General features: G+C 36.4%; 3 protein-coding genes across 3 annotated transcripts in view; 2 read left to right on the top strand and 1 right to left on the bottom strand.

Annotated features, from left to right (window-relative positions):
• The window catches only part of LOC124637442 (beta-glucuronidase), a 32,435-nt gene extending 29,725 nt beyond the window's left edge, over positions 1-2,710 (top strand). The window contains exons 11-13 of the mRNA XM_047173933.1: positions 138-314; positions 665-803; positions 1,547-2,710. Coding sequence (XP_047029889.1) covers positions 138-314; positions 665-803; positions 1,547-1,728 — 498 coding nt within the window. The 3' untranslated portion in view covers positions 1,729-2,710. The remainder of the gene's footprint in view (positions 1-137; positions 315-664; positions 804-1,546) is intronic.
• A 2,366-nt stretch (positions 2,711-5,076) lies between these two features.
• LOC124637413 (zinc finger HIT domain-containing protein 3) lies at positions 5,077-5,947 on the top strand. The gene is made up of 3 exons (XM_047173850.1): positions 5,077-5,233; positions 5,341-5,489; positions 5,747-5,947. The coding sequence occupies exons 1-3, from the start codon at positions 5,172-5,174 to the stop codon at positions 5,926-5,928; spliced, it is 393 nt and encodes a 130-aa protein (XP_047029806.1). The 5' UTR covers positions 5,077-5,171; the 3' UTR covers positions 5,929-5,947.
• Positions 5,948-6,307: 360 nt separating this feature from the next.
• LOC124637412 (protein xmas-2) lies at positions 6,308-15,507 on the bottom strand. The gene is made up of 10 exons (XM_047173848.1): positions 15,168-15,507; positions 13,741-13,950; positions 13,298-13,413; positions 13,091-13,208; positions 12,779-12,934; positions 12,533-12,650; positions 12,145-12,327; positions 10,885-10,972; positions 10,566-10,801; positions 6,308-10,283 (listed from the first exon to the last, which is right to left on the bottom strand). The coding sequence occupies exons 1-10, from the start codon at positions 15,245-15,247 to the stop codon at positions 6,384-6,386; spliced, it is 5,205 nt and encodes a 1,734-aa protein (XP_047029804.1). The 5' UTR covers positions 15,248-15,507; the 3' UTR covers positions 6,308-6,383.
• Positions 15,508-18,137: the final 2,630 nt, after the last annotated feature.

The raw sequence follows: 18,137 nt of genomic DNA, 5'->3' as shown, positions 1-18,137 counted from the left end.
TAGAGGAAATTATCCCGGCCCAACCTCATTGCTGACAGTGACTAGTGATGGTCACGATCCCCAATCTATGGCGGAACGACTTTGATGTGATGACCGAGAAACAATTATTATAATGAATTCCTTTCTTCCTCAATCAGGGTCGTCACTTAGACGTGATCAGCTTTAACCGCTACAACGGTTGGTACGCGAACCCGGGCCACACGACGCAGATCACCAACAATGTGGTAGAGGAGGCGACCAACTGGCACCGCATACACAACAAGCCCATCATTATGACTGAGTACGGAGCTGATACTATTGCTGGGCTGCACTTGGTGAGTGCTATTGCTATGTACATCATCACTACATACGAACAAAAAACGCTTAAATGTTCAAAACTAAGCAACCACTTTTCATACGGTCTTTTATCAGATAGTGTTTCAAGAGGAAGGTTTACATGTATAATAACATACATTAAATAGTGGGGAAATACTGTTATCCCGTGCAAAGCCAGGGCGGGTCGCTGGTACATAATAATGTCATGTTCTACTTCTATCTTTCTATCACTATATGGGTTTTGCTGCTGAGCCATTTTGACAAAAGACAACTGCACATGATTCATTCTTGTAGTTATCATTAAATCCAACTGCCTATATTAAAACTTCTTGTATCCTTCATTTTCCAGTATCCTGAATACATTTGGTCGGAAGAGTACCAGTGCGTGTTGATCGCAGAACACTTCAAGGCGTTCGATCACCTGCGGAGGGCTGGCTTCTTTGTCGGAGAGTTCATATGGAACTTCGCTGACTTCAAGACGCCGCAGTGTTAGTATCCATTGTTTAAAATTAACATTCATTAAGTTATTAATTCTTTCTTCGAATCATAGCCACATTGTCTACTACTCAAATTATGTCTGCTTATGATTATAAATCAATCAGAGATAGGGTCTTGTTTTTGCCAATCAAGAGGTGATTGAGTAGACTATCTAAAAAAGAAATCAGAAAGTTTCTGTCACTAACATTACGTTCGGCTTGTTGCCTAGGGAGGGTAGGCAAAGGCCCTCAGCGACGTCGAGACCGCCTGCAGCCACACATTCGACACCTGAAGTGGTTGCGTTGTAAGCGATGACTGTCCCTAATGTCTTTTATGATGATCTAATGCTATGTGAACACAGGATTGAAGGTGGTGGTGGATCGACTTGCTTGTGATCAGAATGCATGGTATATGTAAGGCTGAATGAACTGAATTTGCATGATTGAGAAATATTTCGAATGATTTATTGAGCCCTTCCATGACTTCCTGACAGAACATTTAAACAAAGTCAATTGAAGTTACAGGAGATATTTCTTAGATAAATTGTCTTAGATATAGATTTTTTTCAAGAAAATCCAAAGCCTCTTGTTTTGTAAGAAAATTTTCTCCTTGACCAGCAAAGCATGACATTTCATCGAATGGAGCATCCTTGATATTTAAGCATACGTAGAAATCTACGTGCATTGAACGAGCGGCATATCTCATTAGCACTTTTATTTATATCACACATCTAATTGTGCTATTATTATTTCAGCAATAACCCGTGTTGGTGGCAACAAAAAGGGTATTTTCACCCGCAATAGGCAGCCCAAAGCCGCGGCACATCTCTTGAGGTCTCGCTACCACGCACTCGCCACGTCCGACTACGGCATGCCCCTTGCCGAGACCACATACTACATCAGCGACAACAAGCCAGCCAATCACGAGGAGTTGTAGACTCTGCCATACCCACCAAATTCTTTATTATCTACTAAGTATAGGTTTTTAGGCATGCAATGGAGTTCGATAGTTTGACAGAGTAGAACACTCGCCTAGGTAACTGCGGATATTTTTGGAACTAAATATTTAACAAGTGAGCGATGACAACACTAGCGCCGAAGCCGATAACAACACAGATTATGGTGATTGCTTGGCAATACCTTTTTTCTGCTATATAACGATATGGTTTAAGAAACAATACTTGTACGTCCAATTAAAAACCAATAAATTGTCCGTTATTTATATTTATAAACCAAAAAGCAAGCTACTGATTACACAGTCTTTTTAAAGCTTGTGCCACAATTATGCGATTACGCGTTGGTACTTAATAATATCAAAACTTGTGTATTTTTTACGTTCTGCAAACTTATATTACTTAGTAGATACAATGTAAAATGTAAGATATCTCGACCAAATTGTAGAACTCGTTTACATAAATGCCTTATGTATTAATATGACCAAACGTTATTGTTAGTAAATAGTATTTGCGATAATTAATAGTACAAGAAATCTGCTATTTCATGAGAGGATTTTTTATCCCTTTCCGAACTATACGTATTTAAATATTGAAGTTAAGTAGATGGATAGATTTCGCGTTGGATGAGAACAACGAGTTTGCTTAGGTTTAGTTACGTGTGTTTTAAAGCTATCCTAACAGACACACATAAGTACTAAATACACTAAATAAACAAAGCCCTTCCGCAAGAATTTTCATAAGTACATATAGATGTTATAGCGTTTGTCTAGAGATAGAATGGAAATACCATGGAAAATACACAAAAACCTGTTGTTACTAAGTTGTTGTATTTTGATCTAAAAATGTGTGTACAACAATCTAAAGCAAATATCGTGTGTAATAATTGTTATTATTATTCAATATAATGAATAAACATGTAAATATTTATTGTAATTATGCAAATAAAGTACAAAATAAATGCGATCGTTGTATTTTTTTCAACGTCATATAATTTTCAGGTCGTATAATGAAAAGTACTTGTCATAAAGAATTAAAAAAAAACAGCAACTCTCCACGGAACCGCACAGTAGGTACTGCGGCCTTCAGAAGCAAGTTTAGGTACACTGCTACTAAATGCGAGAACAATATTCCCCCGCCAATAAGAAATATCGAAACTTTTGGTACTTTTAGAACACACCTACGAAAGATCTTCCTTATTGAATCACAAAAGCAACTTAGTATGATCTCAAACACGTCCATAACAATAGTGATAGCACTCTATCTGCCGTCTGCCGTGATGGTGTTTCATCGCCGTATTCCGGTTTAGTCGTGGTCAGTTGTCTGAAAGAAATGAAAAAAAAAAATGTAAGCATAATAACACATTGTTACCCGTCAATATTAATGACCCTAAATAGTTCATAATTAAACAAAACACACAGAACATAAAACACTTAACACTTACCCTATTTCAAATACACACAGCACTGAGCACTAATTACGCCTTAACAGTGCCGATTTTAACTCTACCAGCGCCTTGGGCGAAATTTCTACGGCACCCTCTGACTGCAATTTAAACAGAGTACATAAGAGAGTACATAAGATAATACATAAGAGAGTACATAAGAGAATACATAAGAGAATACATAAGAGAGTACATAGGTGAGTACATAAGAGAGTACATAAGAGAATACATAAGAGAATACATAAGAGAGTACATAGGTGAGTACATAAGAGAGTACATAAGTGAGTACATACGATAGTACATAAGAGAGTACATAAGAGAGTACCTACATAAGTGAGTACATCAGATAGTACATAAGAGGGTACATAAGAAAGTACATAAGGGAAGTACGTAAGAGATCATACGAGGAGTACATAAGAGAGAGAGTATATAAGAGAGTACATAAGATAGTACATAAGATGAGTACATAAGAGTACATAAGAGAGTATATAAGAGAGTACATAAGAGAGTACATAAGAGAGTACATAGGTGAGTACATAAGTGAGTACATAAGAGAGTACATAGGTGAGTACATAAGAGAGTACATAGGTGAGTACATAAGAGAGTACATAAGTGAGTACATAAGATAGTACATAAGAGTGTGCATAAGAAAGTACATAAGGGAAGTACGTAAGAGATCATACGAGGAGTATATAGGTGAGTACATAAGAGAGTACATAAGAGAGTACATAAGAGGAGTACATAAGAGAGTACATAAGAAGAGTACATAAGAGAGTACATAAGAGTACATAAGAGAGTACATAAGAAGAGTACATAAGAGAGTACAAAAGAGAGTACATAAGAGAGTACATAAGAGGAGTACATTAGAGAGTACATAAGAGAGTATATAAGAGAGTACATAAGAGAGTACATAAGAAGAGTACATAAGAGAGTACATAAGAGAGTATATAAGAGAGTACATAAGAGAGTACATAGGTGAGTACATAAGAGAGTACATAAGTGAGTACATAAGATAGTACATAAGAGAGTACATAAGGGAAGTACGTAAGAGGTCATACGAGGAGTACATAAGAGAGTACATAGGTGAGTACATAAGAGAGTACATAAGATAGTACATAAGAGAGTACATAAGAGGAGTGCATAAGAGAGTACATAAAAGAGTACATAGGTGAGTACATAAGAGAGTACATAAGAGGAGTACATAAGAGAGTACATAGGTGAGTACATAAGAGAGTACATAGGTGAGTACATAAGAGAGTACATAAGTGAGTACATAAGATAGTACATAAGAGAGTACATAAGAGGAGTGCATAAGAGAGTACATAAAAGAGTACATAGGTGAGTACATAAGAGAGTACATAGGTGAGTACATAAGAGAGTACATAAGTGGGTACATAAGAGAGTACATAAGAGGAGTACATAAGAGAGTACATAGGTGAGTACATAAGAGAGTACATAAGTGAGTACATAAGATAGTACATAAGAGAGTACATAAGAGAGTATATAAGAGAGTACATAAGAGAGTACCTACATAATAGAATACATCAGCTGAGCTCTTCTGATCTCGCTCAGAAGAGAGAACATAATAGGAGTACATAAGAGGAGTATATAAAAGAGTCCATAAGAGATTTCATAAGAGTACATAAGAGAGTACCTAGTTAAGAATAAACCAAACCAACAGAAGAATCTTGGCAAATTCGGATTTGTCTCACATAGCCTAATCTCATAGTCCTATACCCTATTAGAAAGGGACAGACGGCCTCCGTACTAACTATTTCACTCGGCACGTTTTTTGGGTAAGTGTGCAGTCCTGTTTACTATATTATGTCTATGCGTGCTGGCAACTTTTGCGAACTAATTTGACACACAAGAAATGTCATGCGCTACTGTCTGATCTGCTGTCAGTGTCAAGTGTCACGTGTAGCATATATAAACAAACAAACCAACCAAAAATTGTTTAAAAACTTATTGAAATTCCTTAAAATGAGTTGCATACAATGTGAACAGATTTCCAAATACAAGTGTCCTGTATGCAGACAGCCGTAGTAAGTAAAACGTGCCAAGTTTTTATTAACTTGGTCAGAAAACAATGTCATTTTAATACCGAAAAAAAGGTTCAAAGCCCAAGATAACCCTTTCATAAATGTTACAGTTGCTCAGTTCCATGCTATAAAACTCACAAACAGACACCATGTACCCCGCCTGATCCACCGACGCCGGCCAATGAATCAGATGACAAGGAAATTGAATATGACTACCCTACAGAAGACACAGTACCAGTTGAAAAATTAAAATTATTAGGTAAGTTGTAACCAATATTGTTAAAAAAATATATATTAACTTTTGACCATTTATCTGCCTGTCTGTTGTTGTACGGTACCATCTGTTTACTTGTATTAATAAGCTAATGTGCTGAATTTTTAGTGCTATTTTTGTAAATCTCATTTTAAGTGAACCGTGATAGTTTTTTAAACACTAGTTTAAATAAGCCTGAAGTTAGTTTTATTCATTTTTTTTAATATTATTTGACACTACTTAATTTTTTAACCAATCTACAGAGCTATCTACAGAATTGAAAAAGTGTTTGGAGAATCCCCATGTGAGAGAGATCCTCGAAGTACTGGACAAGTCACCACACCCTGATGAAATGATGAAGGAGTACATGCAAGAACCCATCTTCACAGAATTTGTTGACGCTTGTTTGAAAGTTGTACAACCACAAGAAGATACTGACAAATAAAATAAATATAAGCTAAAGTATTTTTATTATTATATTTTTATTGTCATGATTAATCCTTTGAATGAATGTGCACAGATCCACAAATTAGTCTTCTGTGGGGCGATAGATAGGGGTCCTAGTTGAAGTGGGGTCATGTCTTTTTGGATTTCAAATGTTGACTAACCACTTTTTCTATAAAATAATAATATATTAGCCTTTGACCAGCAGTGGGACAACATAGGCTAATAAAAAAAAAATAATAATAATTGAGGACTAATTTTAAAACATGGGTTACAAGTATGTCACTCTTTCACACAAAAAAGTACTGAATAGATTTTTATGGAACTTTGTTACTGCTATTATATAACTTTTATCAAGACGGGTAAGTAGTAAAAAGATGTTTAGAAAATCAAACATTTCAATTTAATGAAACAACACAATGCATTCACATTTTTATAGAAAAAATACACTTTCATTTAAATATCACCTAAAGCAGCTTTGAGTAAATTTTCAAATTCTAATGATTTCTGTTTTCCCTCTTCAATTTGTTTTTCAAGCTGTTTGACAGCTTCTGCACAGTTGTCGTATTTGGATATGTTCTCATCTGTTTCCTTTATAGTTTCATCAACTAATGTGCGATCCTTGTCTTCTAACATAAGGTATTCTAGTGAATCCATTTCTATCTTCCGGCGCTTAGCTTCTATATAATAATCAATATCATCTTCATACTCTAAAGCTTTGTGCTTCATTTCACTAATGACATTCACTTCATACAACCAAAGTGCACTACGATAATCTTCCATACAAGATTTCTCATAAACTGCAAATCGATTTTCGAAATTCTTCAGTCTATTAATCTTTTCATAAACAATTATATTCATAAAGTCTAAAAGATTATATTGAGCGAAACATCTGTTGAAATCCTCACGTGGCATTGTTATGTCTGTGAGTTCATTTGGCAGCACAGCTACAACTCTACACAACACCTCTTCAGGGTTCTCAAACCAGCCTATCTGGTTGCAGTAGCTACTCATTTGCTGTTGCATACTGATTGCATTCACGGGGTTAAACTCCGATGAAGGGTTAGGCAATTTCAATTGATTCATAATCCTTTTGATTGCCGCAACATTATCAGCAGTCTTGGCGCTACTTGGAATGAACTCATGCGGTTTTGGATAAGGAGATGTCATATCCAAATATTGCTGAAACTCTAATGGAAATGATGGGTAGTTAAATAGATCTTCATTTGTTATGGCCTTCGTTAAGTTATCCACAGCCATGTTGTAGCAGTTAATTAATTTGTATAAATCTCTTATAACAACGTTCATACGATTATCTTTTTCCAACCTTAATCTGCACCAAATTTCATTTCCGAGATATCTCTGACAAATAGATTTCAAGTAATCTATTTCCAGTGGTGGGGTTTGTGGGAATTTTTTCGCCAACCATTTCATAGCACTCTTGGTCGACACATTCAATGCTTCAAGAACATTCTGCGAATCTATTATAAATATTTTATAAGCTGCTATAATATTTCTTTGTGCAAGATTTGACAGAAGGGCTTCCACGCGGTGCTGAGCAAATTCCATTTTCGGAATAATGACGGCCACTGGAACTATTTGGTACGGATATTTGTGTTTGAGAGTGCCTTCAATTGTCTCCGCAAGATCGTTATCATTCTCCGAGGCATAAAATAGCAAAGCATTAGCACCTTCGATGGCTTCGTTACCATTCATCTCTTTATCTTTACTGATTAAACTTACAGATATAGCAAAATCCATCAAATGATTCCAAGACTGTTTCCCAACATGTATCAATGTATCAGAAAATTCATGCTGTTTTTTGTCACTGAAAACATCCAGAATCCATTTTTCAATGTTAACCTTCTTGTGTAACCATTTCATTCCACCCGGTGACACAAGGGTCAGTTTCCAAAAGAAGCATTTATCATATGGATAGCTTATTTGTTTCATGCGCTTCAATAGAGGCGATCTAATTATTTCCATAATATTGTATGGTTCAGGAGTTGGCAATTGTCTTAGTTCTCCAGTAAACTTGTAACCTCTGTGAATGGCATTCATATTTCTTAGTGCAGCGTTTTCAACAAATCGTCTCAAACACGATGCCTCTTCTAGTGGAGTCTTACGAGTCAGCCAAACAGGCGTATCCTCTAGAAGGTTTCGCCTTTTTATATTTCTTTTGTATTGTTTCCTCCACACATAAAACCATTTCTTCATAATGCGCCGTGTTAAAAATATTTCAGCTTTCAATTCCGCCTCAGATATCTCATTGGACAAATTCATAACTATTTCATCAGTTACTGTATTAGCAAAATTCATTAAACTGTTAAACTTATCCAACTCTTCGTTTAATATAGTCTTTACAGTTGCATCATTTATTTCAGTGATAAGCTCTTCAACAAGCTCAGCTGATTCTTTTTCAACTCTCTCTTTGAATTTCTGCTCTTCTTCAGCCTTACGTCTTAACTCGGCCTTCTTCTCTTCTTCCAATTTCTTCTTAAGTTCCTCTTGTATCCTTTGCTCTTCCTTCCTGCGTTTTTCTTCTTGAAGCCTGAGCTCTTCTTGTCTTCTTCGTGCTTCTTCTTGCTTTTTGCGTGCTTCTTCTTTACGCCTTTCTTCTTCTTGTCGCTGCATTTCTATTCTCCTCATTTCCTCTTCTTTTCTTATTTTTTCTTGCAACAATCTCTCCTCTTCCTTTCGCATTCTTTCAACATTAAGACGCTGAAGCTCCGCCTGTTTTTGTTCTTCATCCTCGTTTTGGTTAAATTCGTAAATAGATGGAGTATCCGTTGGTGGTATTGAATTTAAAATATTGTCAGCAACAGTTTGTGCTTTATTTTTGGATTGAAAGATAGAATAGTTCTTATTATCGGTACCGTTCGGTGGGATAATTGCACTTTTGAAAAGACTTCCTGGCGACAATTTACTAGTTGCAGCTTCACCATTAGCAAATATACTCTTAGGCTTCGATTGATCTTCTGCGTTTCCAGGTTTAGTAAACAAATTGTTGCTTTCTGCCTGCTTGGAAAAACTACCGAATATATTTGTTGGACGCTTATCTTCTCCCGTCGGCGCTATCGGCTTTGCAAATATATTACCACTTTTTTCAAAAACCGGTGTCGGGTCAGGTTTTGAGAAGATATCATTCTTAACACCAGCAAATATATTCCTACTATTAAATAATGGTTGTGGATCTGCGACTTTTTCATCCTTTGCTGAGAATACATTCTTAGGCATAGTAAACAAATTTGTTGAAGGCTTTGTTTGAACTGGCTGCCCAAATACAGAACTAGATTCTGATTTTTTGAATATATTAGGTTCTTCGGGTTTTGTACTTTTGAATAGAGGTTGTGAGTTTTGATCTTTATCATTGTTTAAATTTCCAAATAGAATTTTATTACCTGGACCTGATGTATTTTCGATTTTTCTAGTGAATAAGTTAGGAGGTACTGTTTCTTGTGGTTTAGAAAACGAGAATATATTTTTTGTATCTTCAATTTTTTCGGGCGAATTTTTAATAATATCCGTTGGTGCTACAGGAATAGCCGGCTTAAATTGGAACTGCTTGGCTTCGTTGAAGGCAGGGGGTGGTTTCATAAATATGGGGTTTATTGGAGCGTTGAATTTTTGTTGTTGTTTTGGACTTGTAGATAATACATCAGGTTTGACGAAAAGATTCGCTTTGGGTTCTGGTACTTGTGCTCTTACTTCCATCACATGTGATCTACCTTGAGATAATCTTTGAATTTCTGCTTTGAGAGTCTGTACGTCTTTGTTGCTGTCGTTCAATGTGTTGTAGCCCTGATCGCCTGCAGTTAGTGCACTTTCCTTTAGTCTCCCATCCGGGTTAAAACTGGTGTACAACGCGTGACGACTATACTCAGCAGAAGGAAGTTGTCCACCAGCTATAATTTCACCGACTGTTAGTTTCCTTTTGGATTCAATCAGGTTAATAGATCTTGATGTAGGATAAGGATCGCTGTCTTCAATAAAGTGATTTCTATCCAATATTATTGTGATTTCGCCCTCACACTCCTCAGTTCTTGCTACTCGGAGACCATAATGATTGATGAATGATTTCAAGTTTTCTATAGTTTCGAAAGCAAGTGAGTTCATCATTTCTTCGGCGGGGTAGCGAGAACCGCCTCTTGGAGCATAAGCTTTGACGATCCTGGCAAGAGCCCTTGCTCGTACATCGTTAAAGTATCGCAATAGAATACATGCTTGTAGATACGTCGCTTCTTCTTTCACTAAGCGGAAGAATCTCACGTAGTTATTGTTGTCTATTGCATTAAACACTTTGATAGCGAAGATTATAGGAGCCGATTTCTGAATCTCTATTGGCAGTTGTTTGATCTGCGAAAACAAGACAAACATAAGTTTAATAAAATTGCTATTTTAATTATTATAAAAATAGCGACCCGCCCCGGCTTCGCACGGGATAACAGTATTTCCCCACTATTTAATGGATGTCATTATACATAAAAACCTTCCTCTTGAAACACTTCATGTGTGATAAAAAAACCGCATGAAAATCGGTTACATAGTTTTTAAGATTTAAGCGTACAAAGGGACATAGGGACAGAAAACGCGACTTTGTTTTATACTATGTAGTGATTAATATTCATGTGTTCTTACCTCCCACCAAAAATTAGCATCACCGAGATTAAGTAGTGCAACATATCCTCTAAATTCTGCTTCCCTAGGCTTTTGTTCAGGGCCCACATCTGCGTACATATGCTTCAGAGTTTGTAGACATTTTGTCAGGTTATCTGTATTGAGCTTCTGATCAAACTGCGTATGTTCGAGGTCTGCGAGACGAGCGGCACAGTGCGCATGAAATCGCGCGCACATCTCCACCAAGCAAATGGACTCTGCAAATTTAAAGATTTTGTTAGGAAGAAGTAGGTAATTAAGGGCAATAAAACTATATACGTTTTTGTATTTTAATATTTACCTGCACAACACAGAGCCTGCTGTGTTATGTCCTTCCTGATACCGCGGAAACGGTCCCACATGAAGTGGAACCAATCAGCCAATGAGACCTTAAAAAATTGAAGAAATATAATATTTTATTAAATTACAGTACAAAGCAGTTTTTTATATCCTAGTAAAATAACTGTCTAAAAATAAATATAACAGCACGTTTTGAAAGTCAAGTTTACATAAAACAGCCCCAAAAACGCCTGCCAGGAATATGGGAACAAACTGCTAGACAGTATTAAAAATAGGCTTATGTTTAACTGATCACCAGAAATAGTAACAAATAGCAGACAAAAATAGTAAATGATCACCAAAATGAAACTCGCATTTTAATGTAAAATGATAACCAAAGTTTTAACACTTTGCTATCCCATTTAAGTGAAATTACTCCAAAATAAATCATGCGCAAGCCAAAAATAGTAAATGATCACCAAAATTAAACCACCATTTTAAAGTAAAATGATAACCAAAGTTTTTACATTCTGCTATCCTATTTAAGCAAAATGAGTCCAAATAAATCATTGTTATCCCAAAAGTAGTAAATGATCACCAAAAGTAGTGAATGATCATCAAAATTATACCAGCGTTTTAATATAAAATGATAATCAAAGTTTTTACATCTTGCTATCCTGTTTAAGTAAACTGACTCCAAAAAAATAAGTTCGGCCTGATACAATAAATGTAATTACATTATGGGGACCCTTTTCCTGCACTAGGGTGGAAAATTGTCTATTGCATGCCTCTAAACAGTGCGATAAGAGTGTGTTTTCGAGGGAGTGTATTGAGAAACACATTCTTCTTCTTCTTTCTCCTGCCCTGTTCCCAATTTTACTTGGGGTCGGCGCAATATGTCATTTTCTTCCATTTTCCCCTGTCACTCGTCATACTGACACTCACGCATGCATTGCAAGCCGGACACATAACTTAATATGGCATCATAATACTTTATTTGATAATAAGCCTACATTTTATGGCAATCACAGTGACTTATTTAGGCAAAAATAATACATTAATTTGGTCGTCAAGAGTTGGTGATCATTTACTAAATTTGGTGGTCGAATACAATTTAAAGTGAAGTCGTGACTAAAATAGCTGGTACTATTACATTTTTAGACTTTATTTTTCTGGTGTTCAGTAGATTTTTCTGGTTGCAAAACTAAGGGTATCAAAGCATTTTATGGTGGTCATTATATTTGTTCCCTTAAAAATAACTACTATTATAAGTATAAAGTACCTGTCTCTTAGTATCAGCAATCTCGTGCAGCAGATAAGCACAGGTGCGCATGAGTACGGGCGCGGGCCGCAACTCGTAGCACATAGGGATCTCCTGGTCGGCTGAACTGCGGCTGTACTGCTTCACCGCTCGCCACGGTTCCAGCTCCCCGTCGGAGTCCACCACTGTCTCTAGCGTCATCACCTGGAAAATAATAGGAACACTTACAGGTAAGTGGTGTTCAAAACACACACACAGTCTTAACATAAGGGTCTCTTGTGAGAAAATGTTCAGGCAAATAATTAGTCATACATAGTACTTATGTCTTTAATCGCTGTGCTTTGAAAAGGCACAATTTACTGTTTACAACAAAAATATAAAAACTTTCTAGAATGAATCGTGATCTCACCTGATGTTCTGCTTGTCTATGCAATAGCTCCTTTTCTGGGCACATATCTTGACAGGTACCTATCGTAGCACCACCCACTTTGATTCGGGAACCAGCCCCACCCCAAGCTCTCAAAATCCTTTATAAATACAAATATATAATTAATTTATACTTCTAGATAGTGTTACAAGATCACCAACAAATATAATTTTATGATAACATCAAAAAGCTACATGTTCACAAAAAATGGCCTATTTATTTGTTTACCTGTCTCTTGCATCTAGAATTCTCCATTGCTCATCAGGAGACAAGGAAACCTTGGTTCTCAGCTGGTTCAGTTCCGTTGCTGCCTCCAAAGTGCTTAGGGTTGTTTGTGTGGTCACTATTGCCACTGGAGCTTCAATATCCTTAGCTGGTTGTACACTAAACATACAAACATTTATTAAATACAAAAAATCCTAAGACTGTTATATTAATATAAAAGACCATTCTGGTCTGAGAAAAAGGTGCTGTGTATGGACCTGAATATTATTAAAAACATCAAGATCAGAATTCAAGGTAAACTTAAAATAAACTTACATCACAAGCTTCTTCTCTCGTATTGGCAGTTTTTTCTTCAATGGAGTCTGTTTCAGTGACCGCGCTGGTATCCTCAATTTTGAAGGTGGGGTTTTAACTTCCGGTTCAACATCCATGGCTAAGAATAAACAACCATTTTTTATAAATTCCAGCTGATAAGACTTTTTATCCAATAAAAGGACATAGGTATGTATTAATTTTACATACATTTTTGACGAGTGACTCTGTAAGTTGGTGCTCCACCCATGGCTGATAGTTCCTCCTCAACATCGGAATCAGGCACCCAGTCTGGATCATCATCTTTCCTTGTGCTGCGTTTTCGCCTAAGTCATTTAAATGTAAAAGTTATGGTTAAGTACATTTTATCAGTGTACAAAAGAATGTTGAAAAGAAAGCAATGGATTAAACAAATTATTGATAGTAACAGATAAGATTATCAACATGAATCACACAATGCAATCAACAATGTCCTCCCCACTCAGAGACATTTAATGGTTACTTAAGCCATTCCTTAGTGAAGGATTTGTATGACATTCCGTCACTAAGGAGTGACTTAAGTAATCATTAAAGTCTCTGAGTGGGAATGTGTGTGATGTTTAAAAAGTTTTAAAGTATGCACCATATTGTGCAATATTTCATGGCATACTTACACCCTTGCTTGACGGCGAGTAACGTCAAACATGAAGCCATCATAAGCACCAGCATTTAGCACAGCCCTCTCAGCAGAACTTGGCTGATCATACTCTATGATACAAATGTGACGCTTTGGGAACAGCCTTATCTTCTGGACTCGTCCAAACTTGCTGAAGTGCTTCTTGGCTGCAGCTGCATCAAATAGACTGTCTGGGACATTTGAGCATCTGTAAATAAACAAAAGAAGATCTTAACACAGAATAGGCATGATGACAAATTTTTAAATTCCTTTGTATGATGTAGGTATACGTCTATTTTATATGAAAACATAATTAATTTTAAGAAAATGCGAAGATTTTTTATCAAATAATTGCATTTTTCTCTGTCCACTTTGAATCCGGCGCGAAAACGCTTGTCAGTGTCATGGTGTCACTTGTGACGTCACGACTGAAATTACAAGACGCAAGTGAACAACGCTCGTGCAATAATTAAGTTTTTTGTGTTATTAAATATGAATTCGAAAGGGCATAGGTGTTGTGGGGTCACTGGGGGACCAAGTAAGAACACATCCAAAACAACTCCTGATAAGTTATTTGTGTACGTTCCTCACAATACCTACAAAAATACGAAACAAGTGGCTTAAACTTGCAAGGCGAGATTCAAAAGCAATATTGCCCAGGGTACAAACTTTATTTTTGTGAAGATCACTTTGATGTAAGTTATTACGTAGTTCTCTAGATTCTAGCATAGTTTATGATGTAAATAACTATTTCGAGGTTAGGTTTCATCTCTCATTGTTTTTTAATTAAACTAGTATACTTACATGGAAGTTTTAACATTTCTAAATTCAGCTGAACAAAAATCTTTATTTGATGCCAAAAACTTTCCCAGCATTATGATATCAATTCTAGGCAAATTAGCGCTGTTTGCATTGATAAATCCGGGCTCCATAACTCGTGTTATAAACAACTAATTAATTAAAAACAAAGATCGCAGTGGAAGTTCACAATAACGAAATGTGACGTTCGCGCGCTTTCGCGCGAGTTGTTTTGAGAAATGACGTCACGAGCTCTGATTGGTGTTCAAGATATCATGGCGGATTGCCTTATTTCGTAATTTTATTTTATAAAAATACATATTAATCACATTATTAATAAAGAAAACAATGCGCGTTTTATATTCCAAGCTTCAAGTTTAATTTAATAAATATATTATTTTAATGATTTTTGATTACTGTCATCATGCCTATTGTTGCACAGAAATGCAATTTGTTTATAACTAAGACCAAAGATGGCTTTCTTGACTTTAATAATGTTAGCATACCACATTTGCATAGTGATAGATAATGCCCAAAGCGCATCTTTTAAATTTTTTAGGTAATTATAACTTCTGAAATAGTAAAATAAGTAATTTATGAGGGTAAGTCTACAAATACAAAACTCACGTGACAGATGTTTTGGGATTGATGATAGCATCCTGTAATGGACTTTTCAGTTTTTTACGAGGACTTATAGCGGACTGCATATTCAGTTTTGATATGTTCTCTCCCAGAGCACCATGAGAACGATGTTATTTACGGAGATTACACAGATCAAACGCACGAGGTCATTGCGTCCCGTTGGTGTATTATAAGATTAGTTGAATAACTTTTACACCTTCAAATAGAATAAATTTGAAAATTGTATTTGTTTTTAACTGTATTTTAGTATCTTGAATTCAAACAGAAACGCAAAAATACTGAATATACATTTCACAAAAAATAACAAGCACTTGACACTTTATTGACAGTTTGACAGCGTCGGTTACATAAACCACAGACTACATAGCATAGTCCACAGATCTTTATTTAAATAGTGCGTAGAATTGCGCTCCTCCTCCGTTGTGTAGTAGTCACAAAGTGCGACAGCTCTAGGGGCTTGGTATAGGTATTTTGAAAATGGTTTATGTATCTGCCGTCCCTTCTTTTCGATTTGCCCTATCGAAAATTACAGGGTTTAAATGTTCTATCCACTATGGTTAGGGCATTGCCTGGTGCGATCATCGTCCGCTAGCGAGCTTTAGTAAAAAGGGATTTTCTTTATCATTTAAATTATTTTCCAAGCTGTTGGCTAGATGGCGCTGATCTTGGTACCTTACTGCAAGGATAGGTGATGACTTATGTTTTTAAGTTTTCGTATCTAACAACTATGAAAATTTTACTTAACGAATGTAGCAGCTATTAGCTATACCTAAGTACACTTAATCTAAGGCTATCTATACAACCTCTATCGTTGCTAACTATATGAAAGTATGATTGGCTTTTACAAAAAATCACCCACCGATGGGCCCGATTACTTAAGCGATATACGATTCACATTCGACTGCGATCCAATCACGACTCGATTACGATTGAAGCGTATGTGGCATTCCGCTATTTTTTCTTTGAAATAAACTTTTTTATCCTTTTCTCATTCAATAATGAATCATTTTGTCTGCAAATGATTTACGATTGCAATACGATTTCAATAACCTATTTCTAAACAGGAGCCCGATTCTCCTAAGTTAATAATGTCAAAATCGAATAGGAATCGATAGATTCGCAATATGATCGCAATAGCAGTTTTAATCATATCGGGCATTCTGCTACTAATATAAGACCAATCGTATTCGATTGACATTTGATTGGTGTGCGATTGGTCTGCTATTTTGGTGATTTTGGTCTATACGGTAGTTTGCTGTACAATCATTTTGCAATCGTAAATCATTTGCAGACAAAATGATTCATTATTGAATTACAGAAAAGGATAAAAACGTTTATTTCAAAGAAAAAATAGCGGAATGCCACATGAAGCGTATGTGGCATTCCGCTATTTTTTCTCGTTTAATCGTAATCGAGTCGGGATTGGATCTCAGTCGAATCGAGTCGAACGTGAATCGTATGTTGCTTAAGTAAAATTAGGAGAATCGGGCCCCAGATTTTTACAACATTCAGTTTTACTACTATGGGTGCAACTCATAAAGTATACTTTTGGTGTAACTTTAATCATCTGTCTGCAATATCTGCCGAACCTTATAGGGTTATCTCACTTACCTTTTCTTATCTGGGGCCCGATTCTCCTAAGTTAATAATGTCAAAATCGAATAGAAATCGTATCGCAATATGATCGCAATAGCAGTTTTAACCATATCGGGCATTCTGCTACTAATAAAAGACCAATCGTATTCGATTGACATTTGATTGGTGTGCGATTGGTCTGCTATTTTGGTAATTTTGGTCTATACGGTAGTTTGCTGTACAATCATTTTGCAATCGTAAATCATTTGCAGACAAAATAATTCATTATTGAATGACAGAAAAGGATAAAAACGTTTATTTCAAAGAAAAAATAGCGGAATGCCACATACGCTTCAATCGTAATTGAGTCGGGATCGGATCTCAGTCGAATCGAGTCGAACGTCAATCGAATGTTGCTATAGTAAAATTAGGAGAATCGGGCCCCTGACCTTCCCTAACGTAAGTTACCAACTTTGAGAGGTGCCCTCCGAGAATACTGCCTACGTCGAGGAAATAGGCGGTCTTTCCTACGTGCATATTGGTAAACAGCTAGAATAGTGCGTCAGCATTAAAGATTATGTGACGACAATTGTGGCGGTGACCGCGGATGATGTAACCGCTCACATTCCGTCGCGCAAAACGCGCCGCAGTTCCGGATCATGCCGGATGTACCTGTCACTTTCTAACTCTGCAACGTTATTTTGGCAATTTTACCTCACTAGGCTGTCAATGGGCATTAGCGTTTTAGGCGTCAGCGTACCCACGTAATATATCTTTTAATGTAGGGCCAATAAGCCTCTTTGGAAAGAAAAACATAGCACATACATATGATATGGTGATACATACCGCATTGATCGGAAAGCTTCATGCCATAGAATGTCCAATTTGATTATGGAGTCAGTTTCAGTCACCGATGAAACACAGCAGCGACCACCATCGACGCTGAATAAGTCCAAAATTGACACGATTCTGTCTATGTGGTGTAAATTGAAAAACGAATTTCTTAGAAGTGGTAAAAGATAAGTGTTTTTTAAACCGATTCATAAGTAGGTACTTAAGTAGTTTCCTTTATTTCTTTAGTTACGCTCTGGTAGAAAGTTTATTGCACAGAAGTTTTATAACAAGGTGGGGTAGCTATGCGAGTAATTATAAGCTACCGTTAATCATAAAGTTATTAATGATTTTCCCGGTTTCTCGAGACATGCCAGTGTTACCTCTTAGTGAGGACCTACTTACTCAGCATACCAAGGTAGACAAAATAATAACTAGGTAAGAAATGAACCGAGTAGAGATACCTCTATGGCTACACAGCTATAGTTACAGTTTGATTGTTTGAGTCTATCTTCAAGGCAAAAATTTTTATGACCCGGCTTTATAAGC

The sequence above is a fragment of the Helicoverpa zea genome, chromosome 16 (genome assembly GCF_022581195.2).
Source record: "Helicoverpa zea isolate HzStark_Cry1AcR chromosome 16, ilHelZeax1.1, whole genome shotgun sequence".
Taxonomy (NCBI): Eukaryota; Metazoa; Arthropoda; class Insecta; order Lepidoptera; family Noctuidae; genus Helicoverpa; species Helicoverpa zea.
This window is presented reverse-complemented; position numbering and strand designations above follow the sequence as displayed.

Bases quoted from the DNA above. Each gene is read 5' to 3' on its own strand.
- LOC124637413 (XM_047173850.1), top strand. From the start codon at position 5,172: ATGAGTTGCATACAATGTGAACAGATTTCCAAATACAAGTGTCCTGTA. The intron at 5,234-5,340 runs GTAAGTAAAACG...TAAATGTTACAG, and splicing joins CCTGTATGCAGACAGCCGTA to TTGCTCAGTTCCATGCTATA. The intron at 5,490-5,746 runs GTAAGTTGTAAC...ACCAATCTACAG, and splicing joins TGAAAAATTAAAATTATTAG to AGCTATCTACAGAATTGAAA.
- LOC124637412 (XM_047173848.1), bottom strand. From the start codon at position 15,247: ATGCAGTCCGCTATAAGTCCTCGTAAAAAACTGAAAAGTCCATTACAG. The intron at 13,414-13,740 runs GTAAGTATGCCA...TAAATGACTTAG, and splicing joins ACTCGCCGTCAAGCAAGGGT to GCGAAAACGCAGCACAAGGA. The intron at 10,284-10,565 runs GTAAGAACACAT...TTGTTTTCGCAG, and splicing joins ATGCTAATTTTTGGTGGGAG to ATCAAACAACTGCCAATAGA.